At 31.8% G+C, this 12,524-nt stretch overlaps 1 protein-coding gene across 2 annotated transcripts; it reads right to left on the reverse strand.

Moving 5' to 3' along the window:
• Nucleotides 1–469: 469 nt before the first annotated feature.
• On the reverse strand, nt 470–12,317 carry LOC143066450 (uncharacterized). Of its 2 annotated transcripts, none has more exons than XM_076239373.1 (6): nt 12,193–12,317; nt 6,085–6,209; nt 5,713–5,740; nt 4,523–4,729; nt 3,319–3,431; nt 470–686 (listed from the first exon to the last, which is right to left on the reverse strand). In XM_076239373.1, the coding sequence occupies exons 2-6, from the start codon at nt 6,205–6,207 to the stop codon at nt 564–566; spliced, it is 594 nt and encodes a 197-aa protein (XP_076095488.1). In that variant the 5' UTR covers nt 6,208–6,209; nt 12,193–12,317; the 3' UTR covers nt 470–563. The 2 variants fall into 2 exon arrangements, with proteins under 2 accessions (XP_076095488.1, XP_076095487.1); XM_076239372.1 differs by lacking the exon at nt 12,193–12,317 and adding an exon at nt 10,791–10,929.
• Between the last annotated feature and the right edge of the window lie 207 nt (nt 12,318–12,524).

The raw sequence follows: 12,524 nt of genomic DNA on the forward strand, positions 1-12,524 counted from the left end.
ATTATTTACTGCAAAATAGATACCATACCCCAAAAATATGATTGTGTATTTTCAATATAAAACGTAAAGTCTGACGTCAAGGACATTTTAGAGGTGCCTGAATGGTGTGCCCCACTTTTTTTTTTTTTTATTACATTGTCATGTATAAAACAATAATGTGCTTAAATTTTTCAAGTTTTCTTGTTTTGCTTATATTGCTGTTTCCATGAAGTGTGTTCCACGTCTTTTTTTATATGCATGTATACATTGTATTCCATTCTCAATTTTATATTGTATGTTAACGAAGCAAGCACATTTTAATATACTAACGTTCATATATTAATAACAGCTTCAGTTTATAAATTTTATCGAAAACGAAAACGAGACCTTGTAAATATCTCTAGTTGTCATTTTAGATCTGTTATGTTGGTAGGTTTCTATCTCTTTGGAGCTGATATACATAAACAAATGTTTGAGTTTGTAAACTAAATAAACTAACTATATAGTTTTATTCATATTGCATCTAGTATTTACTGTTATGATTACACATTTCTAAACGATATAAATATAAAATGTTTATATTTTCATAGTTTTGTAAGTGTTGTAAGTTCGAAGTGGCAGCGGTCGAACATTTTCTTTACGAATGGAAGATTCTGCATCAATTTTTCAAAGTCACCTGGACTATCTTGGCATACTAAACCCATAGCCTGCAATACACAAAACATTATAGATGTAAAAAAAAAGAGGCGACCGATTTTTAGGACTTTTTATTCATATATATCTTGAATATGTATATTCAGGAAAATAAACAGTGAACATTTAATATTTGTATATAGCATTACAAAATAGCTATCCGAAATATTATGTATTTTCCAGTTTAAAGACCATCTTTGAAATGGTCCATATAGATTTATCACTTAATCTGACTAACTTAATATGTAAGAACGAGTTTGGTATTTAAGGATATAAATCAATCAAGTAAAATAAGATTATAACGAAATCTAAGATTGATGATCTTGTTATTACACTACAACGAATTTTTGACGGTTTAAGTCAAATCATACTTGGAAATTGTGTTAACATTTATGAAATAAGATGTGGATTATTTTACAGCTGGAACTATTGCATGTCTTCTTTTTAAAACTATTTTTGCACATTATTCTCGAAAAAGAATATGATAAAGGTTCGGAGGAAAAAAGAAAGTTCATTTTTGATTTAAATCCCTTATCCAAATAACATTAACGGTACCAATTTTCCTGCACCAGATGCGCATTTCGACAATACATGTCATTTCATTGATGCTCGTGGCTAAAATATTAGAAATCCAAAGCTTATATAAAAGATGAAGAGCTATAATCCAAAAGGTCCAAAAAGTATAGCCAAATCCGTGAAAGGAATCAGAGCTTTGCATGAGGGAGAAACATTCCTTAATTTATAATAATTTCTAACATTTTGTAACAGCAAATTTTAATAACACAAAAAATCCGTATTTTCATGCCAGTACCGAAGTACTGGCTACTTGGCTGGTGATACCCTCGGGGACTAACAGTCCACCAGCAAGAGGCATCGACCCAGCGGTAGTAATAACATTAACGGTACCAATTTTCCTACACCAGATGCGCATTTCGACAATACATGTCTCTTCAGTGATGCTCGTGGCCAAAATATTTGAAATCCAAAGCTTATATAAAAGATGAAGAGCTATAATCCAAAAGGTCCAAAAAGTACAGCCAAATCCGTGAAAGGAATCAGAGCTTTGCATGAGGGAGAAACATTCCTTAATTTATAATAATTTTTAACATTTTGTAACAGCAAATTTTAATAACACAAAAAATCCGTATTTTCAAGTACTGGCTACTGGGCTGGTGATACCCTCGGGGACTAACAGTCCACCAGCAAGAGGCATCGACCCAGTGGTAGTAAAACATTAACGGTACCAATTTTCCTGCACCAGATGCGCATTTCGACAATACATGTCTCTTCAGTGATGCTCGTGGCCAAAATATTTGAAATCCAAAGCTTATATAAAAGATGAAGAGCTATAATCCAAAAGGTCCAAAAAGTATAGCCAAATCCGTGAAAGGAATCAGAGCTTTGCATGAGGGAGACACATTCTTTAATTTATAATAATTTCTAACATTTTGTAACAGCTTTGCTGATTGGTTTGAGTTCCATTAAAATCTTCCCCAGAACTAGAAATTGAAGAAACAACAGATACGGCTTCCTCCGCCTCATTTTCAGACTGATACCTCGAATTTGACATGCACCATCATCTCAGTATCTGAATCAATGACAAACGAGACGATTTTAATTTTGAATTAACTAATTCCCCCCAACTCTGTAGCAATATACCAACTTCACCTGCATATGAGGTATACATTTCCCAACTTGTTTGGTTTCAAGAGTATGTAGCAACTACTCAGACTTTGTAAAACGTCTCCTCCTTTTTCTAAAAGGTTCATCGTAATTCAACAAGACCTTGTTGACAAATATTCCGTATCAACTTTACAAATAATACGATGGTCTTTAAATTTAGATTCTGGGTACAGACGTTGTTTATCATTTTAATAAATGTGTAATATTTTTCTTTTATGTGTCTTTATAAATATTATGTTTACTGTTTTGTCTGTTCTTTTGGTTGTATTCATTTGGCGTGTCTCTGTACTTATACATCATGTCATTGCGTTATTGTTCTATGCTAATTTTTGTCTATGTACTTGTACATCCCGTCATTTATCTATACATGTATTCAGTTTTTTTGTTTTATATTAGATGTATTTTATAGTTCTTAAAGCTTCCCATTTTTGAATTGCTGTAGAATCCAGGTTTACAACAATGTTGAAATGTTGAATGGTGGTTACATTTTTGGTTGTCTAAAGCAGTCGGATGTATAAATGAAAATTGAAATTACAAAACTGATCTCCAAAGACAACCCAAAACGGACAGTCTCTGAAAGCCAAATATTCCTGACTCGGTACAGGTACAGTAATGTTTTTTAAAGGGGTACTAGCTGAAAAATTCATGTTCACCGATTTGACTGAAATTCCCATATTTGATTTATAACCATGTAAAACATTTATTCAAATTATAGACAGTCTAATATGAGCAATGTACAGGGAACAAGCTCGATAATCTGTAGTTTCGTTACGTGTGTAGTTTAGTATTGATTCCATCCAATTAACTATCGAGTTGACCTCCGAAGACCGATGGGCATATTAGAGATATACATTTCACTTTCCATGTTGACATTCTTTCCCTTTGAATAACCGCACACACACACACACTTCATGCGTATTCGATTTTTTCATGCCCCTTTTATAATCATATATTCATACATACCTTTCTCTGTCCAAACACTTTAAACAGTTCTAGTTCTAGACCAGTACCTCTGACAGTTAAGGCAGTTGTTGCCTCTTCCTTCCATGTATTTAAAAATTCATCTGTCGTCATACCTTAAACGTAAATATTCATTACAAAAGTTAAATTAAAATTATTTTCATCCTAGTTCTTAATAAAGAACTCCAAAATTGTTGAAGATAATGATTTTGTTTTATTTTGAGGACAATTCCAGTTCCTCTGACAGTTTGATATGCAGAATGTTAAACTATAAAGCAATGATAGATACATAATCAGCTGTATTTCTTAATCAACTATCAATAAGGTTAGCTACCAAGTATAGTAATATGTAAGAACCATTCCATACATCCATAAAATGGATGTGTAAACTCACCAACAATTTAAATAAGGTAATTTTGTTATTACTTCAATGAAAAGTTCAAATATTACAACTGACAATGCTGTCCCGGGAACAAACCGAAATTATAGATCAACGTCTTAGCATGGAATTGGGTTTAGGATTTTAGGATTTATATGACGTTTGTTAGACCTTCGTATTTTGAAATCTCGATCTATGGATTTTGCCATCGTGAATTGTTTCACACTTCCTGACTAGTTATTCAATCTTTTTGTCATAATCATACAACGTGATGCAACTTCTTTGTTACACATAGATGAACACACTTCACACACTTTACTTTATTGAAAGGACAAAGGATAGTTACATATTATTTTACAACCATTGGTTTTTATGGTTCACTTCAGAAAATGTATGATAATTTTTTTCATTGAATGTGTTGTTGCATATAGCAACAAAAAGTAAAATCACGAAAAATACTGAATTCAAAACGGAAAGCCTCTAATCAAAATGCAAAATAAAAGGATAAAACACATCAAACGAATGGAAAACATCTTTCAAATATATTCATGAGTTGACATAGAATGCGATTCATATTTGTATAACCAGAAAGGTGTCTTCCCCAAATTTCAGCCATAAATTATTCTAAACGATATCATCTATGGGGTTACATTAGCATTATATAAGGTAATCGGATTCAATACTCGACATATCAACTGATGATTGTGACCTATAGCTCAGATGGGGTACAGTCCAAAAAAACAAAGAAAATTACTATACAAGTATATAGGTAACATTCCGTAATTTGTAAACTTAAACAAATATATATGTAAATAATAAAATACATACCGTTGCATTCAACATTTAGATCAAATTTATACACCACTGCTTTTGTAAGTTTCCTTGGTGGAGTTCCAGTCAGTTTGCTGTCAACTCCGATTATTTGTGCCCACTCCTCATATGTCACCAAAGAAGTACATGTAACTTTGAAATTACCTTTTTGCATTATACTGGAAGACATGGTACTTACTTCTGCGGGATTTTTAACCTCAAAGACTACAAAACAAACAGAATTTTTAAAACGTAAAAAGGGTAGCAAGAGAAACCAAACATGTTGGGATGTAAATCAGACCACATCAACACCAAAAACTCGTTTGCAATATATATACTTACAACAACAGGCACAACATGTGGGTGGGTCATTGCTATTGTCTCTCTGTTCAAATTTGCTTCAATGCTTTTGCAAACCATATGTTGCAAAACTAAAACACAAAATGGAAATAGTGTATGAATCAGCAGGATGACAACTGACATACGATACAGTTACAGGGGAGGTACTGACATTGCTAACGTAAATTGTTATTTTCGCGAGGTCAAACTATGACTTATCGGGAAAAGATTCAGTTTTCGACTGATTTTTATCATTCAAACTTATCTAACTTGAAAACGAGTTCATGGACCCCTCTGCTTGGTTTGATTATGTAAGAAGATTATCATTATCAAGATTTTCATCAAAACGTAAATAGTGCATTTTTTTTCTTTCTAAATTTGATAAATATGCAGCAAAAACAAGCGTTTTTTTTTACTACATTCGTGTACATTTGATAAATATGAGTTATTTGAAAAACAAATTGCACAAATTTAAAGGACATTTTTATAAAACCGAATTTACAAATAATTTAACAAAAAACAGCTCGTGTTTATCTTTTAAAACAAAAAAGTTATGCATTTCTGTTGAAAGGAAAAATACGTCCACAAACCCGAATTTTGTGTAAATATATACAATTTGGACCTCAAAAAGTAGCACATGAAGGTATATTTTTTTTATTACATATTTGATTTAATCAGGCAAAAAATAGCCTATATGCAAATTGTCAGCAAAATTTAATCTTTTCTCTTCACGATGCATCAGATCTAACGTTCCTATTGGGACAGACTTGGTTCGTATTCATGCATCCCGCGTATCAATATTATTTTGAATCTTCAATCTTTTGTTCAATGATTTTTTTTTACACACCGTCTTGGTTAAAAATACTAACATGCCAATATCTTTGGTTCACCAACAACCTGAAAACAGAAACACATTGATGTTATTGCTGAATGTCTAACATGTACTGTTTTCGACTGTTATGTTACATGTATCGTCCGTGATTACTCCCGGTTTTGAATGGAGTTGTGTTGCTCAGTCTAGTTTTTAATGTACTTCAGTGTTTTGAAAATGTTTTGTTTTCATCGTTTTGCCAATTGTTTTGCCATGATTTTGACGAATTCTCTATGAATTTTTGTAGTTTCCGCCATTTCCTTCTAAAATATAATTATTTGTGTTCTTTCTTTACTTTGCTGTTCCATTTTCTTTTATTTTATACCTGTGTTTTCATTATGCACAATATTACATTTGGTAGAAAACCTACCCTGAACTTGAACATAGCTTTATTTCCCAGCAAGCCATTAACTTCTTGAACCATGCCCTCTACGTCCACCTTTTGTTGACATCCTATCTCAATTGTGAGTAGAAAATGTGCTGGTTTCGACATTTCTAATTAAAATAATACACATTCTTTTTAAACATGAAATATTTCTATATATATTTCTTTATCATAGTATTCGTTTATATAGAGTCTTACTTTATCGACAAATATTCAAGCTAAAGTATTGGAAAACATTGATTATGTTCCAAATAAGATTTCCATTTCTGAAACAAAAGACTCTTGCTTGCCTTCTTTGAAAATTCCGTTTAGAATTGACGCCATTATTATCACAAGCAACAGTGATAATTTATAACGTCACAATTCAAACGAATTTTGCATGTTTTTAAGATTGATTGGAACATATCTCTGATCCTTACATCTTAAAAATCAATACAGTAACGTCATATTACTTTTAAAACAAACAAAAACCAACCCAGATATACGGCTCACTCCGTACTTACTGTTTTAAATGGATAAAACGGGAAAAAGCTGACAAAAAATCTTTGGACTCTTTTTTTAATTCAGTAATGAACATAGTTGATATACGTATTGAACATTTTAAAGAATATTTTACTCTTAACAACAACCACATTAAACATATTTCTCGTATCAAACATAAACTAAAAGAACTAACCATGGAATTTATTTTTGTCCCGGCCGATAAAGCTGCTAATAATTTTATTATTGTTTGACGTAAATTTTACATTGAGGTTCTGAAAAAAGAAATCACAAATTCACCAACATTCCAACTGACTCCATTTTCAGAAAACAACATCGGTAACAAACATAAACATTTAGCTACCTCTTTACAAGCAGAACCAAATACAATGAAAGTCCCAACTATGTATTGGCTTCCGAAGCTACACAAAACACCTTACAAATATAGATTAATTTCGTCTTCAAGCCATTGTTTCACTACTAAATTGTCTATTCTTCTTACCAAGTACACTTCGTACAATCAAAAACCTGATAATAAATTGTTCAAATAAGGCCTTTGAAAATAGTGGAATTGAATACTTTTGGAGTGTCAAAAACTCGTTGGAACTACTTGATAAATTGCATGCTTATATTGGTGATTTTGAATCTGTTCAAAGTTTTTTTTTTTCTAACCTCTATACCACATTGCCTCACATTCTTACTAAGAAAAAATATCACACACCTAATTAAATGTGCATTTATCGGAGAGAATGTGAATATCTATCTTCAAACTCTTTTAGGTAATTTTTTTAGTAGCAATAAAGAAAAGAACTGTGTCAATTGGACATGCTTTGATACTATATCTGCCCTTTTTACTAGATAACATTTTTGTTCGCTTTGGAGATTCCGTATATCGTCAGGTTATCGGAATTCAAATGGGGACTAACTATGCACCACTTTTTGCGGAGCTGTTTTTGTATTGCTATGAGTTACAATTTATGACAAAAATCAGCAAAGACCCATCGAAACAACATCTGATACGAAAAAATACTTTTAGATATTTGGATGATATATTGGCTTTCAATAATGACGACTTCAGTATGTATACTAAAGAAATTTATCCTGTTGAACTTACTTTAAATAAAGCTAATACTAACGTGACCACTGCCCTTTCCCCGATCTTGATATTTATATCAATAACGGATAGCTTAATACTATTAAATTTATGATAAAAGAGATGATTTTTCATTTCCTATCGTTAATTATCCATTTTTAGATGGTGAAGTTCCCTTGTCACCATCTTACGGTGTTTATATATCTCAACTTGTACGATTCGCTCGTGTATGTAACAACGTTTTAGATTTTAACGAGAGAAATTTATGTATAACTGAAAAATAATATTACACCAGGGTTTTCGATATCACAAACTAGTCAAAACATTTACTAAATTTTATCATCGGTACAAGGACATCATTCGTAAATATAGCTCAACATGCAGACTTCTAATACGTTCAGGTATTTTACATCCAATCTTTTATGGTAATATTCTTTATAAAGCACAAAAATGTCAGTATTCACCTCAGAAGCTAAAAAAAACTTTAAATAGACTCATTATGAAGGGATATAGTTACGATTCTGTTGTCAGGTCATTACAGATTGCATATTTTGGCTTTAATATTGATTCACTTATAGGGTCTTTGCATTGGAACCACATTAATTTAAAAACCAGTTGTTGGCATGACACGGGTTATGCTCTTCTCATATATGTGATGATGGTATGACACTAAATCCGTAACTGGAGGGATTGTGTCTGATATTCATATGATGCAGATATAATCTTTCAGTCAGTTTAATTGAAGTCTGGAGCTGGCATGTCAGTTAACTGCTAGTAGTCATTGTCGTTTTGTTTATTTTCTTTTGTTACATCTGCAGACATCAGACTCGAACTTTTCTTGAACTGAATTTTAATGTGCGTATTGCTATGCGTTTACTTTTCTACATTGGCTAGAGGTATAGGGGGAGGGTTGAGATCTCATAAACAGGTTTAACCCGGCCGCATTATGCGCCTGTCCCAAGTCAGGAGCCTCTGGCCTTTGTTAGTCTAGTATTATTTTAATTTTAGTTTCTTGTGTATCATTTGACGTTCATTATCACTGAACTAGTATATAATATTATATTTGTTTAGGGGCCAGCTGAAGGACGCCTCCGGGTGCGGGAATTTCTCGCTGCATTGAAAACCTTTTGGTGACCTTCTGCTGTTGTTTTTTCTGTGGTTGGGTTCTTGTCTCTTTGACATATTCCCCATTTCCATTATCAATTTTAGTTGTGAAAACTAAATCCCTATATTTATTTTCGTAAAATTTATACCTTTCCTTTAAAAGTATTTAAATAAAAATATAACTATTATAACTTATTAGAGTTGAATAGACGGGGTTATAATATGTGTCGTAGACTGTCGATTTAGACTTGTATACAAGGAGGTTCATGGTCGAATCGATTTGAACTTGTAAAAAAGGAGGTTGATGACCAGATTGTTTTATAAGAAGTTTGTGTATCGTATTGCTCTTGAATCTGCTAAATATACTTATTTAAATGATATATTAAAGGAGTAGGCCCGGTAAGATCCCTTTTTGGTCCCAAACTATAGAGTTTTACAAAGTTGTTCAATTGCAAACTATTATTTATTGAATGAAAAGTAGAATACTTTAATTAAAAAAAATGTGGTCTGTTTTTGATAATACAATAGACAAACATCATCAATACTTCATTCAAAAATACTTGATTTCGTCACAATTTAAACATTTGTGCTAATTTTAGACTAATATGAATGTGGCAGAACTTGTGTTTAGTCTTAATATTTTAAAATAGGTTGTATTCAGAGATAATACACAACATATATGAATGTTTGAGATGAACACGAATGCGGTCACTTCCATTTTAAACGAAAAAGTGTCTGAAAAGTGAGATTAAATGGTACACTTTATGGATTTTACTTATTTAAGCTGGAATTTTAACCTTTTTAATGACCAAGTCAGTCAAAATCTTTTATAATAACCAATAGAATCGAATGAAATAGACACTGAAGTGTTTGAAAATGGCATAACCCTTTCATCAGACGTACTTTGAGTATTAGGCCGAAATTAACCCTTACCGGACTTTTTCCTTTAACGATAACTCTACCAGTTTTGCCCATTTCAACCACAAATGTTCAATGATTATCGAGATCAATATTCCATCTTTTATATATTCAACTTTTCGCCTAACAATGCAACCCATAAAGAATTATTAAGTTTAACAGATATCAGTGTCTAAGATTTTTACAGATATTTGCGTCTGACGTTAAAAAAAATATGTAGGAAAATATTATAAGTATTATTGTATCATTTTGTATTTAAGAAATGAATATTGATAAATTGATTTACATTGAACATGGTGCATGTAACACACCTAATGTCAATAGAAATTGTTTTTGAATATTTCTTCTCACGTTATAAAAAAAAATAGCAGCAACATTCCCATTCAAAACTCCTAAAACTTTTCATTCCGATACTTTATTTTAAAGAATGACTGCTTATAGATATAGGAAGATGTGGTATGAGTGCCCATGAGACAACACTCCATCCGAGTCACAATTTATAAAAGTAAACCACTATAGTTCAAGTTATAGCATTCAACACGGAGCCTTGGCTCACACCGAACAGCAAGCTATAAAGGGACCAAAAATAGTATAGAACCATTCAAACAGGAAAACAATCGGTATAATCTAATAAAAACGAGAAACACTTATGAACTACATTAACAGACGACAACCACTGAGCATCAGATTCCTGACTTGGGACAGGTGCAAACAATTGCAGCGGGATTAAACGTTTTAAGCCACCAAATCTTCTTCCTTTTCTGTAACAATAGTATAACATCAAAACAAGGAAAAACACACTATATAATATATAAATTTGAAGGCTTACCCTTTTTAATTATTATATTATACTAGTATTTTGTGGACTGGAAACAGAAGGAGGTAAGGACAGGAATTCGCAGAAACTTGATTTTGAGATTGTTAGAAAAAAATACAAACTATGTTATTATAGTATTGGTATGGTTTTTTTTATACTTGTGGTTTATTATTTATCATTGTTATTTTCTATTTTTGATTTTGTAATAATATAATAAACAAGATAACTGTTTTAATATAAAAAATATAAAAAATACATATCTGTTGAAAATCACCTTACCTGACAATTTTTAAAAACGCCCTGGTCGTATGAATGTTTTTGATACAATACAACTATACTGTTTCAATTGAAATGAAGGGTGAAACTTGAGAAGCAATGTTCCAAAAAATACCTTAACTTATGAATGATCCAAATAACTACCAAAGTTTCTGATTTTTAACGTGTACTTCTATTTAATATAATAGTATTATATATATTATGTACATTACATTTGTGTAAAATAATAATTGGCTTCGTCTATAATCAGATACTATAAGTTTAAATAACCTTTTTTCTATAATACATATAATATAGAACTTTATTTAAAATGAAAAGAAAAGATGTATACCAATCGAAAAAAAAGTTATAGACTGTTTACTTTGTATTTTCTATCGTTCAAGTTATATTGTGTTGACATTTTTTTCAGTTATAAAGTTTATTCATTGGCGGTGTATATTTGATTTAGGAGATTTAGTAAACTTTCGGAAGCCTATGACAATGTCAGTCACAAATTGTTATATTTGAGCTTTTCTTCTTTCGGTGACATTAGTTTGAAATCTAATTAACAAAGTTATCTAGTTATTTAATAATAAAATGTTCCCTAGATCAAAAGTCATGCCTGTTCCTATTTTTTGGTCTAAAATTAATATCTATAGCTGTTAAAGTTGTGGCTCTTCAAATGCAGAAAAGTTATACACGTCAATCTTATTATAGATTTCATCAGTACTGCTGTGGATCTCGTCTGTCCGGGTTTTGTTGGGGGGTTGTGAAGGGGTCGGAGGAGGGGTTTAAAAATACTTAAAAAGTTATCGGAAAGATTGTTTTTATATCATTGGTACTTAAAATTCTGTCATCATTTGGACGATCATATGCATGAGTAATGTCTGTACTAAGTCAGTTTACATTTTAACGTTGATTATTTATTGGTTTAAATGAAAAACTGAGTGTAAACACGTGCGTATGTAACAAACAAAAAAAGAATACTAAGAGGCAATCAAAATTATAATTTGATTAATGATTCAAATGGATAAGTTCCGCAAATGGTTTGACCGGAATGAAGAACTCGAATTTCTCCTGCCATTACAAATTAAGGGCATGTTTGGTAGGATCAAATATTGCAACAGGCTAACCAATTACCCTTAGAATATTGTTAAAAGTACTCATTAAGATATTGAAAATGTGGAGGTCTTCCGACATGAAGAATCGGATCTAACGTCCTACTTCCATCCGAACGTTACAGATTGCATATTTATACACGACGAACAGCCAAACGAACGTCCCACTTTAAATAGGATTCTGATACCGGGCTGAGAAGTTTAGGTTCCATATTTATTCACCCGAGTTAACCCTTTGGGTCTGAACAAGAACGTATGCGACTTATATGTTAATGAGGCAAACAACAGAAATATACAAATGAACGAACCTTGCAGGTCAACAACAGTCTCAACAGTATCTTTACAGCTTGTATATATTTCTATGTGACCATGAGTTTAGAGAAAGTTATATAAAACCACACCAATTTAATTCCTTGTTGGACGGACCCATCCACACGTAATTTTATCAAAAATATTTATACTCTTTCAGTAATCGTGTCTATTTCCTGCGACGATTTTTTATTTGTAAACATTTAAATAGCAATCCCAGCATATTAAAATTGGTTTCTTCTCCCTTACTTACATTCCCCCGTAAAATCATGCTGTTTTTCGTTTTAAGACTGAAGTACGGAGACGGAGAAGTGTTGCCTTCAACTGCAAT

This window comes from Mytilus galloprovincialis, chromosome 3 (assembly GCF_965363235.1).
Source record: "Mytilus galloprovincialis chromosome 3, xbMytGall1.hap1.1, whole genome shotgun sequence".
NCBI classification, from domain to species: Eukaryota; Metazoa; Mollusca; class Bivalvia; order Mytilida; family Mytilidae; genus Mytilus; species Mytilus galloprovincialis.